The following is a 23956-nucleotide window of genomic DNA, read 5'->3' as shown; positions in this document are numbered from 1 at the left end:
GTTCCTGGATTAGTGAAGGAAAACTCCAGCGATCCATTTCTCTGTTTCCACGAGTCCAGCATATAGCCATGAAGAGAAGAAGGCAGGCCAGGTTGATGGGAAGACAAATGCTGTGGAGAGATGGAGGACCATAGCCAAAGTCTCTCTGATAGTGTAAACTCTAATCCATCTGATATTGCCTGTTGCTGGGATGTGGTTCCAGAGAGAGAAATTTAGAAGGGACAAAACAGTATGATCAGATGATCTATAGAATTGGATGCCAAGCACATAATCAATTTTTCGATGCCAAGCACATAGAAACTTTCTATACGCTCAGTGCAAAAGAAATACTTGGTCGTTATCCATTGGAAACTTGCCGTCTAGCTATTCAGCCAAAAGTACCAACTTCCATGCTTCATGGTTTGCTGATTAAATAAAACCTGGGTCACCTCTCCCTCACCACCTTCCTCCTCTCCGAGGTCTTCGCCGGCGCGGGAGGCTTCGTATGGGACTAACGGGGAGCAGGGCGATCGAATAGACAGGGACGAACGGGGACTTGGGGCGAATGGGGTTTCATCAGCGATTTCTTCTTTTTTCTTCTTCTTCTTCTTTTCCTAAATTAACCATGGTTCGCGTTTAGGGGAAGCAGCTGTCGGTGGGTGATGTGGCCAATTTTCATTGGCCTAGTTGAGCGTGACGTGGTAGACTCAGTCTATCTAATAGTTTCCCGTACCTTAATAGTACGAGAGGCTTAGAATCATTCCAGCCCAAATGAAACCTCCAAAGAGTCGTCACTCTGCCCCAATCGCATCCGTCTGATCCTAAACCAAGGTCCCTGATGGCAGGCCTCACCAAACATCAGGACCCAGTACGCTTTAAACAAATAGGGAAAATGGCCATCACCAACCGCGCCTTTGGCACGGTCAACCGCGCCGGCCCGCACCTTGCTCCTACGTATACACAGCCCTCACCAACCCTCTCCCTTCCCAATTCCCATCCTGCGTTGGTTCCTCTTGCCTGTAAACAAACATATAAAGCCTCCCTCCCCTTAACTCTCCCTTCTCAGAGTTCCTTCATAGAGATAGCCCTCAAACCCAGGCACGGAGAGGGAGAGAGAGAGGGAGGGAGAGGAAAGAAAGAAAGAGAGAGAGAGAGATAGAAGAAGATGGAGAGCATGGAGAGAGTATGGGATTCGGGGCGTCGGGCAAGCCGGAACCTGAGCCGGAGCATCGGCAGGAACATGAACATGGGGAATTGGGGGATGGAGGACGTGTTCGTGAGGTCGAGCACAAGCAGAAGATCGAGAGGGGGCAGCAGGAGGGGGATGGACGATGATGAGGAGGCTCTGCGGTGGGCGGCGCTCGAGAAGCTCCCCACCTACAACCGCTTGCGGACGGGAATCCTCAAGACGGTGGTGGAGGGTGCCGATCATGGTGGCCGGAGCTACGAGCACAAGGAGGTGGACGTGAGAAAGTTGGGCCTCAACGAGCGCCAGGAGTTCATCGAACGCATCTTCAAGGTAGCTGAGGAGGACAACGAGCGCTTCCTCAAGAAGCTCCGCAACCGGATTGACAAGTGAGAGCCTCTCCTCGTTTTATTATATAATATTACTTCTTTATTTCTCTGTATTATATATTTTCTCTCTTTACATTACACAGTTCACAGCATAATTATGCATTTTGTTGGAAGTGTTTTTGTTTTTCCTCCCTGTTTTCCACTACATATCAATACTTTCTTTCCTTCCATTCTTTCTTCTTTTTTTTTTAAATTTTTGAGGATAGATATTTTTTCTCCATATATGCTTGCCTTTTGATCGCTGAATATGATAAATACTTCTCCTCGTTTTACCTTGAAAAGACATTGCTTGTTGTATACTTTTATGATTTAATATATGAGGTCGTTCCACTTTACCGGACATTTGAACCACTCGTCTACAGGCCCCCTTTGTTTTTTTCTGTTTTTTTTTTAAAAAAAAATTAAGAACACATATATAGAAATATGCAACGTGTACATCTGATGATTTATAAGTAGGTTTGCATGGAAGGATATTACATACACCAACATGAGGACTTTTATCCAGGCATGTACTTAGTAAATTGAGATCACATTTTTTTATTTCTATAGTCTTCATTCATCATGTAGCTTGTCTTGGATTAACACACTCTCATTGCATCTTGGATTGTTTTTATAGTGCACAGCTGGTAATGCATACGATGCAAAAGTATACTTTCTCATATGCGAGTCTTCTACCGTAGACTTGGTCTATGTGCACGTGACTTTTGAGTTCAACTTGTATTTTCCTATATGATTAACCCGCACTCCTTTGACTTAGGATATATAGTGTGCCGCCAATATTTCTTTAGAAAAACCATGTCATCACCGATTATTGTTTTAGCAATATAAGTTTTATTAACTAACTTATAAAAGACCTAAGAAAACGGAGTGGATTATTACTAAACTTCACTGACATTAAATTGTATATTCTAATCTAAGCGGATCTAATTCCCCAGTGCTTGACTTCGTTATGCCAAATTGTCACCCTGTACGTTGCGATAACTAATTATAAACTTCAAGCCAGCTCAAAGGTTGGTTTGGATACTTTAATCTTTTTTTTTTGTGATAATGAGAGGTTTCCATACTCTAATCATTTGAAAGAAAAGGTAAGCAGGAAAATCTGGCAGCTTCTTGGGAAAAGACGTAATTCACCTAATCGATCTTAATTATCTCACCTAATATACATGTGGCACACTGCTCGAAAGTGGGTTGTTGGTGTATTTGATCGTGACATCGAGTTCTAATTGGACCGGAAGAAGGTGGTTGTGCGGGAAATTGACCCTGTCCCTCTCCTACTACATATACCACCCCACTGTTCACTGGTCCTCCCCAAAATAAAAATCGTTCAATTAGATATACTATTTCCTTGACCGAGTAAGCTTGGAACCAGTCTTAATTAGTGATTTCTGATTGCAGGGTTGGCATACAACTACCTACCGTCGAGGTCCGGTTCGATCATTTGACGGTGGAGGCCAAATGCCACATCGGCAACCGAGCTCTGCCGACTCTATTGAACTCGGCGAGGAACCTCGCCGAGTCGGCCGTGGGCCTTCTCGGCATAAGGCTCGCCAAGAGGGCCACTCTCACCATCCTCAAAGATGCCTCCGGAATCGTACGACCCTCCAGGTTTAACACTCACTCAATCATCATGATCTCATCATCCCTAATCAACTCGTTATTTATTTCATCCACTCTTTTGATGATTCAATGCCTCAATTTTTCAGGATGACACTTCTATTGGGCCCTCCATCATCTGGGAAGACCACTCTTCTATTAACTCTTGCCGGGAAGCTAGATCCCAGTCTCAAGGTTAGCTGGTTTAAGCTCTCTAAAAAAAGTTCAACAATTAGCGGTACGACTCGGCTTTTCACAGCTCCCGTACTGAAGTAAAACCATGCATGATGCAATACCTGCAGGCGAGAGGAGAGGTGACGTACAACGGGTACAGGCTCGGGGAGTTCGTGCCCCAGAAAACGGCAGCTTATATCAGTCAAAACGATATCCATGTGGGTGAGATGACCGTCAAGGAAACTCTCGATTTCTCTGCGAGGTGTCAAGGCGTAGGCGCCAGATATGGTAATTTTTCTTTTTTTAACACAGAAGAATTAAGTTTTAAAGCAAGCGATTTAGCGAAGAAGAATTTAACAGCTTATTACATAACTTCATTAAAATTTTACTAAGATTTAATATCAACCACTGTGTACGTAGAGCTTCTAACGGAGCTGGCACAGAGGGAGAAGGTCGCAGGAATATTCCCCGAAGCCGAAGTTGATCTCTTCATGAAGGTAAGATAATTTTAAATTTTGATCACATGCTTGCCTGTAACTTGATTGGTATGCTAATTTTTTTTTTTTTTTGGGGGGGGGGGGGGGGGGGAATTTACAGGCTACGGCGATGGAAGGGGTCGAGAGCAGTCTCCAAACGGACTACACCCTCAGGGTATAATATAATTCCGCTTATTAATCTTGATCGAAGTAGAGGAGTTAGTTTTATAGGGTCCGGGAATCTCGATACGGGGCCCACATTTGACAACAGCGAATAAGTAGCGCGCGCGGTCCGCCGTCCTCTGACGAATAGCTCACCTACTGCCGCTAGGCGGCGAAATGGTTGGTCCCCGGCCTCCGCGAGATTCCCAGAAACTAGATAGCGGCATCTTTGGCACATGCGGTGTTTGTTGTTATGCCGAGGCGGGCGGACCACTACGATGTTTTGCTCGGCCAGAAGATCTACCAAGGGAAAGCTAACCACATATTAAACTAAAATGAAATTTTAATAATACCGGCCAAGCTAAGATAGTGAGGTTGCTATGGGAACAGGATTTGTTTTAAGGTTCGGTAATGATGGTTTGTGATTTGTGGTTGCAGATACTTGGGCTGGACATTTGTGCGGACACGATTGTGGGGGACGAGATGCAGAGAGGGATATCAGGCGGGCAGAAGAAGCGTGTTACCACAGGTTCGTTCCCCATGCTAATTAATTAACCTTGCTCGGTATAAATAGGTTAGAGTAAAGTGTTACTCTTTGATGCATGAGAGCAACCCAAGATCTAATATATGAAATTATTTAAAAAAGATATATTGGAAGTGGAAGCATGATATCAGCGTGATATCATCATGATATAATATTCGGGCTCGGCTTTGAGTCCTCGGGTTCAATTAAATTTATTGATGTGAGAGCCAAGGATGTTACAAATATGTTATAGTTGATTGGACCCTCCAGCTGCTCTGAAAATCAAAAAGTCAACTCTTGTAAGCCTCATATCCTACTAGCTCGCCATGTGAAAGGTTTCATTGTATGAACGATAATGTCACGACAGACTAGGGTACATGTTGCGAGCAAAAAAAAAAAAAAAGTTGTGATCCCTTGGATATATCGCAAGGCTTGGATACAAATATTTTGTTACCGAAAAAAAATGACAAACTTGTCCGACCACCTGCCACACCCTTGGATGCATGTTGCGACCCCTCATTCTAAGAGTTGATAAAAATAAAAAAAGGTAAGGCTGATATGCTAAACTTATGCATAACAAAGCTGCTATCTTTTTTTAAAATTTATTTGAAAAAAAGCTAATTAAAAAATGTTATTTAAATTTTTGACTTTATATAAATATTCAAGATCTATCTAGTACATATCCAATATCCGACTAAACACACATCCATATAAATTCTTATATGTTTCTTTTGTTTAAGTCTTAGTATCTTCACTAGGCTAAAAATCCAAATTCATTCAAATCTAATCATAAATACTATAATTAATCTGTTGTCAACCTCAACAAACTTTTGTTGCAGTATCCTCTAGTCCATATAGATTGAGTTGAACCAGGTTTGCTGCAATACCATTTCTCGATTTGTGCATGTCATCCTTGCCCAGAAGCCATGCTAATCTTCTCTATATCATTTCAATTTTATTGAATGTCTCTTTGTTTCCAAATTATAGAGTACCATCCGAGTGAATTTTGAATTGAAGAAAAAAATCTTGGAGGAAGCTCACAGATGTATTGTGGGCTTCGTAGCACAGCCATGTTATGTTTCAAATTTGAGGCATGATATTTATGCCCTAAAACTGGGAGGGATTAGCTAAGACCTAGAACCCAGGTGAGTGTGGAGATCTCGATCTACATTATTTTCTTTGGAACAAGCTCCCTAGTAGAAAAAGTAGTGGTATCCTCCGAGGAAATATTGTCCTCCTAGGAAGTAACGAGCTGCCTAATCATTAACTCTATTCTAATCAACTGGCCTTCACAGTTCAGACTATTGCCAAGCCCATTGGATCAGTGTAATATCAACCATAAGGCTGTAGAGCCCGGTCTATGGGCCTATATGAATGATAAGCCCAATAGTTAATACGGCCTCCTAGCAAACGGCTGCTTACACACCGTCTCCTGCCATTCATTACATCCCCATGAGTACGAGCAACCAAGATCCTCTGCAGTGCGACCACACCATATAGTGCTGTGCGGCCGCCAATGGCCATCTATTTAGCGGCCATCAAAAGCTGCACGGAACTCTATGGTACGGCCGCACATAGAGTTACTCCTGAGTCGAAGCTCTATGCATGGCGGCAGCCTCTCAGGTGGATGAAGTCTCTGTTTCCGGTTAGCTGTCCACCTGACAAACCCCTGAACTCAATTCGATCGAACAGAATGGAACTAGTTCACCACAGAATTGGCTCCGGACCCCATATTAACGGGCCTGTAACAGTACGTGTTGGATTTGGCGGGAAGCTGATTTCGGATTTTTCAGAGTGGTGGTGGTGGTGGTGGCGGCGGCGGCGTTGCTGTTGTAGTCTGATCAACTTCCATGAACTTGAAACGCAGGTGAGATGATCGTTGGTCCGACCAAGGTGCTGTTCATGGACGAGATATCGACGGGGCTGGACAGCTCGACGACGTTCCAGATAGTGAAATGCCTGCAGCAGATCGTGCACCTGGGAGAGGCCACCATCCTCATGTCTCTCCTCCAGCCTGCCCCCGAGACCTTCGAACTCTTCGACGACATCATCCTCCTCTCCGAGGGCCAGATCGTCTACGAGGGTCCCCGGGAGTATGTCCTCGAGTTCTTCGAGGCCTCTGGCTTCCGCTGCCCCGAGCGCAAGGGCGCCGCCGACTTCCTCCAGGAGGTCACCTCCCGCAAGGACCAGGAGCAGTACTGGGCCGACAAGCACAAGCCCTACCGCTACATCTCCGTCTCCGAGTTCGCCCAGCGCTTCCGCCGATTCCACGTCGGCCTCCGCCTCGAGAACGAGCTCTCGGTCCCCTTCGACAAGACCCGCAGCCACAAGGCCGCCTTGGTCTTCGACAAGAACGCCGTCCCCGCCACCGAGCTCCTCAAGGCCTCCTTCGCCAAGGAGTGGCTCCTCATCAAGCGCAACTCCTTCGTCTACATCTTCAAGACCGTCCAGGTATGGCCATTTCATATTCCCCACCCCACCTCCATCCCTTTCCTTCTAAAACAATCTGCACCTCGAGACCAATTGATTCACGTCGCCTTTTTACCTTTTTTGACGATTATATGAAGATTATCATCACTGCGCTTATTGCCTCGACGGTGTTCTTGAGGACTCGGATGCATACAGACACTGAGGAGGACGGGACGGTCTACATTGGAGCGCTTCTGTTCGGCATGATCGTGAACATGTTCAACGGCTTCGCGGAGCTGTCGATCGCCATTTCTAGACTCCAGGTGTTCTACAAGCAGAGGGACCTCCTCTTCCATCCGGCTTGGGTCTTCACCCTTCCCAACTTTCTTCTTAGAATCCCCATTTCCATCGTGGAGTCTGTTGTATGGGTTGTCATGACTTATTACACCATCGGGTTCGCCCCTGAGGCCAGCAGGTAAAATTTGTATCATTTTAATGAGTTATCAGTCCGCATCTCCGAGCCTTGGCATTGCAATGTTCTTTATAATTTTCTCGTGCTTTATGTCGTAGGTTCTTCAAGCAGCTGCTGCTTGTATTCTTGATCCAACAAATGGCAGCCGGGCTCTTCAGAGTCACTGCAGGGGTGTGCAGGTCCATGATCATCGCCAACACGGGGGGAGCTCTTGCTGTGCTCTTGATGTTCGTTCTCGGGGGTTTCATCCTACCAAGAAGTAATCACTTGGTGCAGAGCATTAACTTATTTGTTCTCTTTGTTGCATGGCATGGCTCCATGGAATGTCTTCTTCCTGTGTTATCTAAGGAGTTCCTTTATTCTTGCATTGCTAACAGATGTGATCCCAAATTGGTGGATCTGGGGCTATTGGGTTTCGCCGTTGACATATGGATACAATGCTATCGCAGTCAATGAATTGTTCGCTCCCAGGTGGATGAACGTGAACGTAGGTGCTTCCTGCCCATGTATCACATTTTCCACCTTGCAAAGTCATCTAAACTAGTCTTTCGTGATTTATATTCAATATAGTCAAACTTTAAAATAGTGATTTATATCAGCTTTTGTACTTATTTCCTGGTCATGCGATTGCTGTTAAGATTCGTTCGTGTGCTGACAGGCAACTGATGGTGGGCCTCTAGGGATGAAAATCCTCGAGAATGCCAAAGTCTTCCCAGATAAGAATTGGTTCTGGATTGGATGCGGCGCACTTTTTGGATTCAGCATCCTCTTCAATGTGCTCTTCACCCTTTCGCTTATGTATCTAAGTCGTAAGTAGCCAACCGATGCCTGTAGATTCCTTTGTTAGCTTCTTTTCCCCATATCTTGGGTTGAAGAGTTGATTACCAGAAGGGTGGAATAAAACTGTTACAACCCGAATATCTTGTCGAGGGTGCAGATCTTATTCTCCTTTTTTTTTCTCTTAGATTGTGAGAACCTGGATAATTATATTCTTTGATCTTGTTGCTTTTTCTTGTTTGATCATAGCTCTTGGAAAACCACAAGCTGTTATATCTGAAGAAGCAGCCATGGAAATGGAAACCAACCGAGATGAATCAAAGGAGTTGCCAAGGATCAAAAGGATGGAGTTGAGTAGTGATTCTTTACCTCCAGCATTATCAACAAAGGACGGAAACAACACCAGTAAGAGATGCTCAACAAAGCCATTCAATTACCATCAAAATCTACAAAGAACTGAGGACTGATATCGTGCTACTGCTTGGTTCTAAAACCATAATGTTGTACTTCTTCCAGGAGAGATGATGACTGTGCGCATGAGTGGTAGTACCGCCAATGGTTCTACCAATGGGCTTACTCGGGATATGTCTATTGATACAACGAAGGCAGTTGCTCCTAAGAGAGGAATGGTTCTTCCATTCAAACCTCTAGCCATGTCTTTCGATGAAGTCAAGTACTATGTCGACATGCCTGCGGTGAGTTTCTACTTCTTATTTTTTGCTTCTTTCTTTGCTTTTACCTTGATAAAATGAAACTAGCTAATAGTTCTGGAGGTCAAGCCGAGTTCAGCTCAGTAGCAGCAGCTTGCATCCAACTTTTATATCCTTATCATGGCTTATCCAGCAGGTGGCTTTGCCACCGTTATATCAGAGAAAAAAAAGAAAGAGAGGAAAAAGTATACTAGAACACAATGGTAGCAAGAAATGACGGAAATTTGTTGGTTTGGCAGGAAATGAAAGAACAAGGAGTGACTGAAGACAGGCTCCAATTGCTCAGGGGGGTGACAGGGGCTTTTCGTCCAGGTGTCTTAACAGCTCTAATGGGAGTTAGTGGGGCTGGAAAGACGACTCTCATGGACGTTCTGGCAGGCAGAAAGACTGGGGGTTACATAGAAGGAGACATTCAGATCGCTGGCTACCCTAAGAATCAGGCAACATTCGCAAGGATTTCTGGCTACTGCGAACAAAATGACATCCACTCGCCTCAGGTCACAGTAAGGGAGTCCTTGATATTCTCCGCTTTTCTCCGTCTTCCTAAAGAAGTCAGTGATGCGGAAAAGATGGTGAGTGTTGGAATTGCTCTTGTTCCTGGTTTCTAAATTTTTTAAATATCTGAATTTTTGGCTAATGCAATGGTTTAGAAGGTTTCAATAAGCTGCAGTTGGACAATCAAACTGGCTTGAGAAATATGGAATGAATGATATAGCAAAGAAAGTTACTAGAGTAAACTAATGTGGCTAACAATAGCAAAAAAGAAGAAAATAGATGCTTTATGTTTCAATAATTATGAACTGAGATTCTTTCTTCTCCTTTTGTCCCTCTCAGAAATTTGTGGATCAAGTGATGGAGCTGGTAGAGCTTGATAATCTCAGGGATGCTATAGTGGGCCTTCCAGGGGTTACAGGGTTGTCAACAGAACAGAGGAAGAGATTGACGATAGCTGTAGAGCTTGTCGCCAATCCTTCAATCATCTTCATGGATGAACCAACATCAGGTCTCGATGCAAGAGCAGCAGCCATTGTCATGAGAACTGTGAGGAACACAGTCGACACTGGAAGAACAGTAGTTTGTACAATCCACCAACCAAGTATTGACATATTTGAAGCCTTTGATGAGGTAGCTATATCTTGAAACAGCACGTTTCCCTATGAATTCTTCTTTCAGATACTTTTTCTATGCTTGTTTGAGTCCTTTCTATAAGTTGCACATGTTTAGATGCTCAGAGTATGATTTCTTGCTTTTCCCAACAGCTACTACTGATGAAGAGAGGTGGCCAAGTGATTTACTCCGGGCCTTTGGGGCGGAACTCTCACAAGATAATTGAATATTTTGAGGTATGTGCTCTTGTACATATTCTTATCTATCAATGGAGTATATTGTGATTTTCTGATTTATTATTTCTTATTACGAGTAAAACTACTTGTTGTCGGACTTACCCTTTCTTAGTAGCAACCAATTGTTATTGCCACTAAAGTAACTTTCATGCCATTGTTAGTATAAATTTACAGTTTCAATGGCTAGTGTAGAGTTGCATTAGTTTCAGTTTTTTTTCCTTATTTCTCCAACTTCACATTTAATAAAGAAAAGCGGCGGCAAAGATCATTATATGACTATCATTTTGTTTCTAACCTTTGCCAGGCAATTCCTGGAGTCCCAAAAATCAAGGACAAATACAATCCTGCAACATGGATGCTGGAAGTGAGTTCAATTGCTGCTGAAGTACGGTTAGGAATTGATTTTGCCGAGTATTACAGATCGTCAGATCTTCACCGGTAGGCGAAATGCGGCATTCACTTGGAAAACCCTTAAATCAGCATTAATAGTAAACAGAAAAAAAAAAAAAATTATGCTTCTGTTTATCATGCATGTTTTGTACCAGTACTTCTGCATCCAGTCTATCCCTTTATCCATTTTCAACTTCATGATTTAGTAACTCGTATGGACATAAGATAAATTCACCAATCTGACCGGCTAACGATACTACTAGGCGCAACAAGGCTTTGGTTAGCGAGCTGAGTAAACCAGCACCAGATACGAGTGATCTGCACTTCACCACACAGTACTCCCAATCAGCCATGGGGCAGTTCAAAGCTTGCCTTTGGAAGCAGTGGTGGACTTACTGGCGTAGCCCTGATTATAACCTTGTCAGATATTTCTTCACTTTGTTCACTGCTTTACTTCTAGGCAGCATCTTCTGGAGGATTGGGCATAAGAGGTATATTTATGAGGCTAACCAATGCAACCCTTTGGTGATGATTCTGAGGTCTTCACCTCTGAAAAAATTCTGAGTTCACTCAAAGATGGCATAATTGTGTCTATGGTGGTGCAGGGATAATGCAAACGATCTTATGATCGTTATTGGCGCCATGTTTGCAGCAGTATTGTTTGTGGGAATCAATAACTGTTCAACAGTGCAGCCAATCGTCTCAGTCGAAAGGACGGTATTCTATCGAGAGAGGGCTGCAGGGATGTATTCTGCTTTACCATATGCCCTCGCTCAGGTAAGGAGACTCCATCTGCTTGAACCATGGAGGACTGTTTTTTTAGGATAAAGTCTGAAGTCTTTGGTAATCCTGCAATTCTAATTAAGGTCTATGTAATCTGAGGAAAATGATTTCGTTATTCATTTGTTTTCACCATATATAGGCTTATCTTGCTATGCAATCTTCTTGTATCAATAAACTTCTTCATCATATTTAGAAAAATACAAGTTACAGAGAGAGCTTTGAAGTTCGCATATTTGATTGATGCAAACATTGTTATGCTTTAATGTAGGTGGTTGTGGAAATACCGTATGTGTTCATCCAGGGCTTGTATTATTCGCTTATAATATATTCCATGATGAATTTCCAATGGACTGCAGTTAAGTTCATGTGGTTCTTCTTCGTCTCCTTCTTCTCCTTCCTATATTTCACTTACTATGGGATGATGACTGTCTCTATCTCACCGAACCATCAAGTTGCTGCAATCTTTGCTGCGACTTTTTATTCAATCTTCAACCTCTTCTCAGGCTTTTTCATCCCCAGACCTGTGAGTTGTTCCTCCTCATATGTGCTTCTGGAAATGAGTCATGGCAAGTACATGATTTCTGATTATAAGACTCATTCGAAAACTCATATAATTTTTGATGGTTTGGATTGCAGAAAATTCCCAAGTGGTGGATCTGGTACTACTGGATCTGCCCATTAGCTTGGACTGTTTATGGGCTCATAGTAACACAGTATGGAGATCTAGATGACCCCATCTCAGTGCCTGGACAGTTCAACGAAACAAAGATCAAAGACTATGTCAAGGACCACTTTGGATACGATCCTGATTTCATGGGCGTCGTAGCCACAGTTCTAGTAGGTTTTTCTGTCCTCTTTGCCTTCTTGTTTGCTTACTGCATCAAGACATTGAATTTCCAGCAAAGGTAGGAGGTGCAGAGATGAAGAAAACTCGGCAGCAGCAGATCAACTTTACCATATTTAAGTGGTAAGGGGTTCATCGTTTCCATCAGAGAGCCTCCATATTGGCCATCTGCTTGAGATTTTGTAGTAATTATTATTTTCTTCTTCCATCTACTGTAAATATACCATGTATACTAAGTGTTTCCAAAAATGGTCACATTGTCTTGGATGTGTTTATGAGATCGTCTCTTAACTGATAAAATTACAAGGGGTAACTGTAAGTGTGAATATTATTATAATAGTGTTAGCTACCATCTAAGGGTAGCTTTGTTCATGGTTCATGCAATTGAATACGGATGGATTTGTCAACACCGAGCTTTATACTGGTGCTATTTTATTATTGTGTTAGCACATTTGGCATAGAGATCAGTTCTGCGTACTAAGTATCGGCCTGTACCATATACTAATTCGGTGCTGGTAGCTATATTGTCTGATTCAGTACCGTATGACATATCTTAAGCTTCAATCTCTAGTATTCTTTAGAAAAGAAAAAGAGGGTGGGGGTTATTATTTTTAGATCAGAATTACAGTTGTGCCGCAACCGAACATGGTGACAAGATACCAATATAAAAATAGTGATAGTAAATGGGCGAAATCGGTTTAGCCTCTTGATGGCATTGTGTTAGCATTTGCCCTGTTGCCTATGTACAGTATTATTTATATAGCTTATCGGGATGGGATTTCCATTTAATTAGATCAGGACAAAGTGTGGACAATGCATGTCTTTGGTCCTGCCACGACTGCAGTTGATACATGAATGACAAGACGCATCATCATCATGATCATCATTCACATTGATGAGTGATGACTGCATGGTGCAAGATTCAGAAGACAAAAAGAACAGACGAAAACAAATCAAATGATTACCAGGTGAAGAGAAATACTTTGCAGCTTGCACCAAAAAAATAGGGTCGAGATTCATGAAGCTTTTCATATACTCATGACTGGTTTTGACTAGAATGATTTCACAATGATAGGGAAGTTTTTTTAGATGATACAAATATTGTAAAAAGCATAAACAATGTCAAAGGGCATGTTAGTCTGCATGTAAAGACGGACAATCAACAAAATCTTTTGCTCAAACTGAATCTGCTAATAAGTTATCTGACTTTGGAGCTGCATATGTGAAGGTTATTTATGGTTATATATAATAAAAAAGAAGGTGCATCAGCATGTTTCAGAAACCAAGAAAAAGGCAAAAAGAAAAGATGAGAACTCATTACTTACCCATGGACAAGATGAGGACCATGACAAAAGCTATAAAGTTCTTGATTTCCAATAATCTTTATAGAAATGAGACCTCATTTATATTATGAAATGAGGACTCTGAATAGTTTGCTGGGATTTGCCAAAAGTGCTCTTTAGTTGCCAGACTTGACAAAGATCATTCCCTTGAAATTAAAATCTCAATTGAGTTTATTGATTCGTTGATTAAACATATTAACACAAACATCATGTACAAGTTGTTATGCTGCACCATACAGAAAGAAAGGATGAAAACTAGCTGAGAACATAACCATGTGCAACACAACCTGCACAAACCCTGGATATCAAGCAGTGTCATGTTTTAAGCTTTTGGAGTCTGGAAACTAAATTAGGAGCAATATCTTCCCAACAACAGAATCCAGAATTTACAGGGAACGAATAATTGAGAATGCTCATGGAGAAGACCTCAAAAACCAATAAGTGGATATACAAGATGAATAACATGGAATTACATAAACATACGAGCATACAGAAGAATGCATGACACTTGGGCAGCGGAGGTAAGGCTCCTTTGTCCTTATCTATTGTTCTGATGCACCTTTCTCATCTGCTTAATGAACTTTCATAGCATTACGCCGGATTACAACATTATGTAAATTAAACTGTTAACAGATGACTTCCCGAAGTACAGAAGATAAGCATAAAATTGAAGAATATTGACTTTGTTTCTTTGCATGGAGCATACACAAAGCACGCCCTGCAACATTCCATGCAAAGCAGCACCTGCCAGCAATCCTGACACTCTTTGCATATTCATAAGTAACACGATAAATGGCAAGAGCCTCATTAAATATGTCATCAAGTTCCCTGTTGCTCTCTTCAAATTCTGAAGCTCCATAAAGCATCTATAAATTTATCCAACTAGTTAAAAACCTTTAAAATGTTAACAGCTATGCCAATCATGTCCCTAACAAAATTCCAGTATGCTTACCTGCTTATATTTTTGGATAACTTTATTTGCCATCCAGTCTTTAGATTCTTTGGATTCATGTTCCATGGACATAACCTGGCTCATCTCTGCTAAGTACTCGGTATAGTGTTCCTTCCATGACTTCAAGCAAGAAGGTGGAATCTCCAAATTAAAGCAAGGAAGTTGCCATATTTCTGCACACAACCAAAATAAAAAAAATACATAGGAGCAAGGGTAACATAAAAACAGTGAAGGGATTTTTCCAGCTGTATGCTTCATTTTATCTTCTAAGCAAACAAATTTCTACATTTACCTATTTCTTCCATTAATAAGCCAGAGAATATTTATTAAATGAAATGGATCCTGACCGCTTTGACATTTAAACAAGGGTGGTAACTATGCTGCACCATCTTTTATTAAACATGGTTGAAGGGTTGTTACTACTTTCATTATGTAATAATAATATTGAGTCAATTTTCAAGTAACCCAAGTTTACCTATTGGAGTAATTGACCAAAAATGATTAGAATTTAACCAACCTGATGTCTTTAGCATAACAGTATGGCATATTGCCTGTTCTGTTAGAGGTTTAAACAAAGACTAATCTGGTGTGTAGCTGACATCCAAACAAAGATAGAAGCCAGAGCAGCAGAGCTTGCCACTATCTGGGGTAACAAAAATCTGGTGCCTGACAAGAAACATCACGTGTACATTTGTTTCCATGATATAGAAGGTTATGCAAGATTTAATTATCACAGCCACCACCTGGACAGAATTCCTTTGCTTGATAACAAACAGTATACTTGTGTCCTGCCATACCATACCATACATTCATAGAACAATTATAGGTTAATAAACATCATACATGCATGTAGCCTCCACATCATGATAGTGCATGAGACACTTTAATTTCTTCATTAACAAAGTAGTTCATACCGGTTATATCAGGTTATTTCTAAAAAAAGGGGCAATATTGATGCAAGAGGAACAAATCATGAATATATGGTTACCACAATATACGATAGAAAGCTGACTATCACAAGAATTTTAAAAGTACAACCACTGAATCATGGTCCGATGCTATCAGGATTTAACATATAAAGCTCATGACCCTAAACATTTAGCATCCGTTGTATTCACTAGCAGCTTTTCTTGATAAGGATATCAGTTTGACTCCATATCCATAGAATTGCAAAAATCATTGCATGAGCCATTGTCAAAAGTAGTGTGTAGAATCAGCTTTCGAAAACCAATTTTGTTTATGATGTTGCTCAAGGATTTATGTCATTTTAGATTGGCTTCTTTTCTTGACAACCTGATTTTGTAAAATGTGGTGTGTACTCTGCACTGGTCGTGCAGGCATAGAAAGCATGACTTACCATTGGATGAAAGATCCTCTGTTTGCGATAATTTCACCTTCTCATAGATCAATCCAAATATGGATTTTGATTCATACTCCTTGTCCTTATCCAAATATTTCTTCTCCATGAAATTCGGAAACTGGTCGGGCTTCAGCTCACTGGGAACTTCAATCTGATTTGGAGAATGGGGAATAAGTGGAATTTCCTTATATTGCAACTAAAGACAATATTGAGCAGAAAGAGCATAGGCTCATCATAAACACGATATTTGTTTACAATCTGGCTCACAATCCGCTGATACACAAATATAGAACTTTGAAATCAGAAAAGCAAAATTTATGGAGGACATTCTAGTTGGCTATTCAGAATCAGGAATTTTGCAATATTTGACCTATTCAAAGTTGCACATAGCCACCTTCCAGCTTCAAAAGGACACTCCTTGTCATACACATGTTATTGATAATTATAACTCAGTGAATTATAAGAAGAAAGAGGCTTTATTTGGAAGCTGACAGAAGACAAATCTTTAATCCTTGATAAGCATAGAAATGGATAAAGCTTAATTTCTATTTCTTTAAAACAAAAGAGAAAATATTGTTCTCCCAAGTAATGATAAACATAATACTGCAGGGCACATCACTAGCACCAGGATTATTTTTTGGTTAGGAAGATAAAAAACGCCACTATCTTTTCCCCTGTTAATTGGTAAATGGAGGGAGTTTTTGGTCATCTGAAAAATGAAGTCAGAATAAGAAGGTTGGATCCCCTGAATAGCACAATCCAACAATACCTAAGGAGTCGGTCATATGGTGTCAAACCAAATTTGACCAGGGAAGTTCAGGAGTGAAAAATGGCTTGTTGAGGTGGGACAGGACCTCCTCCAGCATTTAACTTATCCTGTTTCCAAGACAAATCTAAGGATAAATTACTGACACAGCACATGACGAATATTTGCCTAGCTCCATAAAATAGCTTTCTGCTAGGGCAATTGGTGATAACAGAATTTTGCCCAACTCCGAAAGATAGCTTTCTGCTAGGGCATTTAGGGATAAGCAGCATGTAAGTATCTTTGTGAGAAAGATTGTTATGGAGGCTAGGGGCCTCAAAACAGTCTGAAAGATAGCTTTTTTAAACGATGTCCATGAATAGAACAAAGAAACTAACCTTCAGTCCACTTTTTGATGCATCTAAAGCATCATAATATATATCAACTAACTCAAGCATCTTTTCTCTTAATAATTGCTTTTGCTTAGCACATTCATCACCCAGTGTCAGCAGCCTATCCATATACATCAGCCAACAATCTGATGCCGTACCGATTGTGTAACTGAAATAAACATCACCAATTTCCAAGACTTAGTATTTTAAACTATACGAGTAAGATGAATAAAGACTAGATCAGAAGAAAGTATAAATCAAATCTTGAAGAAGAAGTATAAACTATAGATGCATCCAACACCAACAAATTCTTCAATGATCAGAAAACTTGGCTTTTACAATGCACAAAGAAGATGAAGCCAAAAAACAAATATTGGTGGATAATTAGGCCATTGGATGAGCAAAGGAAGAAAAGATGGCTACCATGTAACCAACAAACATGACCAAGACAACTATTAAAAGGGAACAAATTTTACTATTTATAAATTTGACATGTTTTGGCAAGAACATATTCTAACTGTAGATGAGCTGCCACAGAAATAATACAGATGAAGATGAGCATGCACTAATTGTTCAATAACTGATTTGCATTTATGCCATGAGTAGATATAGTCAAATCTTAATTAATTTCCATCAATATCTTATTCTACAAAAGAGACAAGATATTTTTCTATTTTTCCGATCTATTTAACTTTTATAAGAATTCACTCGTTCTTCTTAAACATCAAATTTCTACCCCTCCTATTCTTCTGAAGAGTGCAATCACCTAAACAATTTCCTTCATGATATAATCAGCAATAAGAACTAATTGACAGACATGATAACACACATGCATCAGGAAACCTGACACTGTCTTCTTCTACCTCAACAAGACCATGGTCCAAGATTACCAACTCTCTTGTGATAACTTTCAGCAATCACGACAAATTCTCAGACACAATTTTAGTCTGGATAGTATGGCTCCTGATCCAACCACTATAAATTTATCATTCACGAAAATTGGCCAAAAGAGGTAAACCGGTTGTCATGGTGGGAAAAGAAGAGTAGAAAATAAAATAAGCAAAACATTGAAATACAGAAATGCAAGAATTTGACATACCTGGGCTTAAATCTATTGATTAAGAATTGTTCAAAGAGCTCTCTTTCCAATTCTGTATTGGAAAACTGAGTAGGCTTCAACTGAGTAACTTTTATCCTTGGAGCTGTACGAACCCATGGTTTGCTAGCTTTAAAATATTTTAGTAACTGCACAAAACAAGTATAAGTATAATCCTTGACCAATAAAAATAAAACATATTTATCATCATCCTGGAAAATTATTCCACACACAAAAGATGATCCAAAAGATAACTTTATAGTACACTGAAAGAAGAATAATGGAAAAAAGTTTAGTTATGGCATGTAATAGTTGAATTAATATCATTACTCCACAGGCACTAAATACATTCAATCATGACTTCTCTATAATAACACTATATTCAAAACAATAAGGAGCTAAGTCAAGGTTAAAATTTATGCAAGCAGAATTCCAATGAGACTAAGGATCATAAACTAGGGTCTACTCAAAAGTCGATTCAATACTCTTATCTCTAGCAACATGATAAACAATGAACAACTTCAGATGAGGCCATATTTTTGGAATAATAATAAAAAAAGAACAGTTTCCTCTGTGCGAATTTATGGGTTCCTTGAGTGCATGAAGGTCATGGATGACTGGTAGAATGGAAATAGGGGAAGTGAGATAGTGGTGACATTAGCATTAATCAAGGTCCGCCGAACCAGTACCGGAACCTATACTGGTCGGCGGATGGTTCGGTATGGTACCGGTTTGGTACTGTACTGACACATAGTACAGTAAGGCGTGCCAATTCTAAACCGGCATGCCCAATTTTTTTTGGGAATATTTCAAGTTGATTTAATCGGTAATCACTCTTTTTGAACTTTTTCAATAATTTTAGGTCTAATTTGATGTTTTTTTGATGTGTTTTGATATTTCTATGATCCCAGTTTAACCTAAATGATGCATCTTACTGTTTTAAAACGATACAAATCATAAAAAAATTAGTGAGATGTTGTATGCTATAAGGAGCAACATGAAATATCCTCAAATAAAGTAGTGAGGTAAAAATTATAAAAAAATACAATCAATTACATACATGTAAAGTACAATATACATACCAATATCTAAAATTGGATCGAGTGGCGATGCCTTTTGTAAATATCCAGATCATCAGCATAGTCAGGAGGCACATCAGCCCACCCCTTCAGGCTTCAACCAAGCGGCGTTGTAGTCTTATATATTCATCTCATAAGGAACGCGCTCTGGGTTATAAGCACTCTCGGATCTCTCGCTAAAGTTTTAGCTCTGAGAGGTGTCCTTTGGCTGATAAAATGGTTGTGAAGGGGCCATCCGAATTAGCCGATAGCAAAATCCGATCTGTAAGATGCTCTGGGCTGCGTAGGATAGTAGCCATGGTCTGCCGTACCGGTCGGTACGGGCCGGTACCGGACCCTACCGGTACGGTACAGCTACATATTTTTGTACCGAACTGTATCGGCCCGTACCGACCGGTACCGACGTGTACCGGCCCATACCGACCGGTACCGACCCATACCGACTCGGTACCGGCCCGAACTGACCAGTCCGTACCGGCTCCAATTTTTTTTGGTTTTTAGCCCCATCGGTACAGTACCGGTTCGGCTCGGTTTGGTTCGGCACCGTACCAGTACCGATGCCCACCGGTACGTCGGTATTGTCGGTACCGCGTACCTTGATAGTAGCCATCGAAAGATGCCTTAGACGCACCATATCCATATCCGTATGGGTCATAGGCTGCCTGTGGCTGTGGATAATAGGATTCGGTATACGACTCGGAACCTAATACGTCTATAGATCTTAATCCATGTGCTAGATCATCTGCAGCTGCATCGTGTCCTTCTGAATGACCTCGAAGAGCTCTTCTCTTATATGCAATCGAATTCTGGCGGACTCCACCAGATCGTGCATTATAGTTCCTATCCTGTGTATCATGCATAAACTGAAATTCACCAATGAATCGAAGACCACCCTATGATTGTCTCATAAACGATGGTCTCCTGTCCTCCACTTTCTTTCTGGCTAGCAGTTTTATAACCACCAGAATTGCTGCCCCCAATATGAATCTGAATAAACTAATTCCTCCTCGATACTCTCCAATGGGGTTGCAGGTACCTTTAATTTCTCTTTTGGTGTGATGGACAGATGCCTTATTACCCTTCGTGCCACTCGCTGCCTGTTTACCTTTCGTGCCACTCGCTTCCTATTTACCCTTCTGACCAAGTCGACCGAATAGCGTAGTGGTCTCGTCTAAGCATCTCAAGATCATATATCTAAGAGGATGTCTCGGACAAAGAGTCATATGGTGACCAGCTATCCTGTAGCTATGGCTGATCAACTGGAAGGATGCGTAGAATTTGCTCTCTGCCCATTACCCTGCATCAACCCTAGACTCGCTGGCTACAAAACTGGCCAGTCGTGGAGACGATCCTCGCTTGTCAAACTTCGGTTCTTGCTGCTGGCCCACAAGCAATCCAATCATAAGATTATCCTTATCATCAATAAAAGCACTATGGATCAAATTTGTGTACTTTAGCTTTACTTTTTTCTGAATGAACTTCAGCCTTAACCTCAGATTGTAGTGAATATATATAAGGTCGTTGAGGCATTTCTATGTCAAATGATTCCTCCGCTTGCTATGGATGAGGACGAAAGTAGACCAGTTGCACTCATAGCCACTCAAGAAGATCATTTGAGAGAGAATCTGGATAGCTAGCCGCATAAAATTTTTTGAGGACAACCCAAAATGAATCCACCATTTAGCTGCAAAAATATTGAAAAAAATTATATCTAAGATAGTACCATATTAGTAACCATCTAACGCCGGATAAATATCCTCATGATGTATAATATACTTGGATTCATACTTTTCTCACGACAACTGCCAAAACTCCAAAGCTGTCGGTGCTTACTCTAAATATTTTGGTCTGTGAAAAAAACTACGTTGTACTATATTAATAATTGAATATAACAGTTAACTTATATATGTTACTTAAATTTACTTCTTCTAGACATAGGGCCACGATTTTTGGATCAAGCTTCATTTTGTAAATCACATTAGTAGAGTGACCAGAAGTTCATCATCCATATTGATTCCAACTACGATGTACTGAAACCGAAGGTTCAGGTAGTACGCTGCAGATAGAATTCGTTATTGTCTTAGTAAAATTATACAAGTACAGAAGCGGTCTAATTTTCAATATTCTTGCTTACTTGCTAGATGCAAGTTTCTACCCATTTAGCAGTCCTACCACTGCTCAATGATGTCGATGTACTCATGGGCATAAGTTGGATCTGCCCCCATAATCTGAATCCTTGCCCTCTCCATGCGATACAAGAAGCCCATCTGGGAGTGCACTTTATACAATGGTTTGATAGCCTTCACTATCACAGTAGTCTGCCGCCAGAATGTCTGCCTCGCCACCAAATCCTCCACAATGCTCCCTTCAGTGTCGACCCTCGCATATCTACTTCCGTGCCACTTGGAACTAGCAAACATCTGACGTAGGGTTGCTTTCTCAGGAAGACTATCAAGTGCAACATAGTTGGCAGCAAACCATGTGACTTCTGGTCTCAAAATCTCTCATCCTGCATACCTTCTCATCAGTGAAAGAACCCACACATGGTTATAAATATATCTGATGATGGTTTGTTTTGTCTGCACTATCTGCAAACCTTGGGCCGGAGGCCTCCTTCCTCCCCTACTCCTCGATGGGGTGGGCTCACACCCCCCTTTCCATCGAAAAGAAAAAAAAGAAGAGAAGAGGGCAAGAAAGAATAAAGAAAAAAAGAGAGAAAAATGAAAATAAATAAATAAATAAAATGAAGAAAAAAAAAGAGAGAAAGAAGGAAAAGAGAGAAAATAAAAATAATAATGATAATTAATAAAATAAAATAAAATGATAGATTCCATCCCCTGCTTGTTATGTTCTCTATGTATCCTAGATGGACCCCAATAGAGGGTGCTAGACTTGCATTGCGGCGACCGCTTGGATCGCTTTTTTGCACCTCTTTTCTCCAGTTTCGATGCAAAGTCAGACCAAGTCCATTTCGATCCCTTAGAGCTTCTTATTTTTTTGTATTTAGATTTTTAAATAGTTGAATATAAATTACTTTATATTTTTAAATGGTATTGGATAGCTGTAGCCAATTTGCCCATCTAAATCTAGTGATCTTTGGACGAATGGAGGTAAGTGATAATAGCACAACTGCACAAGCCTTACTAATTTTTGATTTATTAGTTAATTTTAATTTATTGGAAGTATAAAAATATAAAATTATACCGATATGATTGGCTTTGTATTTTCTTAAAAATTTAGGATCAAGTATATGATTGTGAAATGATTCATGTATTTATAACATTGTCTCGTGGATACTTATGTGCGAATGATTTATAAATTATGAAAAAGTGCATTTTCCTACGAAGGTGATATATATAGGTCTAAATATGAATTATGAACTTTTATGAAAATAGTTGATTTACCGAGAATAATTTCATGATAGTTTTATTATTAAAGATTATTTAGAATTACGAACTCCGTAAGGTCATTTAGTATTTCATTTATGTACGCTTTAAAAAAATATGACTTAAAAAAATGATTTAAGAAATAAGACGTGCTCTCAAATAGCTATATACGACCCTTGCCAGCGGATATAATAATTCGCATATGGCCCTCACCAGTGGGTATAATAGTTGGCATACAGCCCAGCCAACGAGTATAATAGTTGGCATATGGCCCCGCTAGCGGATATAATAGTTGGCAGACTATGATATCCAGTCGATTACGACCCTGTAACAGTTATAAGGTGACTTTAGTATGTAGTACAAGGTTCGCTGTACCGGTCGGTACCGGTCGGTACCGAGCGTACCGTACCCGTACCAATGGGTACCGGTATCGGTACACCAATGTCGGTACGGTCGGTACCGAGCGTACGGTACCGTACCGACACTCGGTACGCCTATACTAATGCGGCACCGGTACGGGGTTCGGTACCGGTACGGCGAACCTTGATGTAGTATGAGAGTATTGTTTGAATGCAATGATATGGCTATTTATGGAATTTGCATATGCAATAACATGATTGGTTTCATGATGTATTTTGCTATACTGTGTTTATGAAATGCTCTAATTACATGGCGAAATGGTTTCATGAATTAAGACTATATTTAAGTTACATACTTAGAATTGTATTTATAAATGTGCATGATTTATGCATACCTGGTCGGATTTTCATGTCATGGGTTGTTGTGTTATTATGTCCATGAAATGCTTGATTTGTAATAAAAGTTATTTTCTAATGATGCATTAAATTATGTAAAACTTATGCTTAATCCAATAAGGTAGTGCATTGTTACTTACTGAGCTATGAAGCTCACCTTCCTCTTTGTTCTTTTTAGACAAATAAGGTTGCTAGGTGAGGGAAGGGATAATTCAAGTGGAGGTCGAGATATTATGCACCAAAGCATAGTAGCAAGCCAATAATAAATTTAGTTTATGACTATTAATTTATGGGTCATGTAGCTAGAACATTTAAATGCTGGATTTAGATGCACTATATCTACACCTCTTTGTTTAATAAATAAAAAAAATTGGACCACATTTATTATTGTATAAATTTTTATACAATTTTTTTTTGTGGGCTTCGTGTTATTGTGGGCAATATCCCATAGTAGCACGGTCATGTCATTTTCCGGATTTGGGGCGTGACACTTAGTGGTATCAAAGCCTAGGTTTGATTATAGGTCGAAATTAAAGCTTAGTAATAGGTAGATAGGCCTCGTCTAGTTAGGTCATGTTTTGTTACATAAGAGTACATAAATTTTCTTAATTCTGTTATTACTCTTAGCCTCTTAGGTA

At 40.4% G+C, this 23956-nt stretch overlaps 2 protein-coding genes and 1 pseudogene across 9 annotated transcripts in view; 1 reads left to right on the top strand and 2 right to left on the bottom strand.

Moving 5' to 3' along the window:
• Nucleotides 1-883: 883 nt before the first annotated feature.
• Nucleotides 884-12617, top strand: LOC103708414 (ABC transporter G family member 42-like). Its single transcript, XM_008793330.6, has 22 exons — nt 884-1554; nt 2950-3159; nt 3258-3342; nt 3450-3609; nt 3742-3818; nt 3919-3972; nt 4398-4488; nt 6350-6933; nt 7050-7366; nt 7462-7622; nt 7741-7850; nt 8022-8172; nt 8390-8545; nt 8657-8835; nt 9090-9422; nt 9685-9975; nt 10110-10193; nt 10498-10631; nt 10847-11074; nt 11189-11360; nt 11635-11889; nt 12003-12617. The coding sequence occupies exons 1-22, from the start codon at nt 1145-1147 to the stop codon at nt 12273-12275; spliced, it is 4515 nt and encodes a 1504-aa protein (XP_008791552.2). The 5' UTR covers nt 884-1144; the 3' UTR covers nt 12276-12617.
• On the bottom strand, nt 5365-5474 carry LOC113463013 (U6 spliceosomal RNA; annotated as a pseudogene).
• A 1366-nt stretch (nt 12618-13983) lies between the features above and the next one.
• The window catches only part of LOC103708395 (RNA-dependent RNA polymerase family protein), a 41691-nt gene continuing 31718 nt past the window's right edge, over nt 13984-23956 (bottom strand). For all 8 annotated transcript variants that reach the window (XM_089930957.1, XM_089930960.1, XM_089930962.1 and 5 more), the window contains 5 exons: nt 18102-18247; nt 17009-17171; nt 15863-16016; nt 14506-14678; nt 13984-14419 (listed from right to left, as the gene is read on the bottom strand). In XM_089930957.1, the coding sequence (XP_089787083.1) occupies nt 14180-14419; nt 14506-14678; nt 15863-16016; nt 17009-17171; nt 18102-18247 (876 nt within the window). In that variant the 3' untranslated portion in view covers nt 13984-14179. The remainder of the gene's footprint in view (nt 14420-14505; nt 14679-15862; nt 16017-17008; nt 17172-18101; nt 18248-23956) is intronic.

This window comes from Phoenix dactylifera, chromosome 5 (genome assembly GCF_051530095.1).
Source record: "Phoenix dactylifera cultivar Ajwa chromosome 5, Ajwa_hap1_PhDact_Kaust_v1.1, whole genome shotgun sequence".
Lineage (NCBI taxonomy): Eukaryota > Viridiplantae > Streptophyta > Magnoliopsida > Arecales > Arecaceae > Phoenix > Phoenix dactylifera.
The sequence above is the reverse complement of the archived record's forward strand: the minus strand, read 5'-3'. Positions and strand labels throughout refer to the sequence as shown.

Excerpts from the sequence above, each read along its gene's own strand:
- LOC103708414 (XM_008793330.6), top strand. The coding sequence starts at position 1,145 with ATGGAGAGCATGGAGAGAGTATGGGATTCGGGGCGTCGGGCAAGCCGG. Across the intron at positions 10,632-10,846 it reads AGATCGTCAGATCTTCACCG|GCGCAACAAGGCTTTGGTTA; the intron begins GTAGGCGAAATG and ends CGATACTACTAG. Across the intron at positions 11,075-11,188 it reads TGGAGGATTGGGCATAAGAG|GGATAATGCAAACGATCTTA; the intron begins GTATATTTATGA and ends ATGGTGGTGCAG.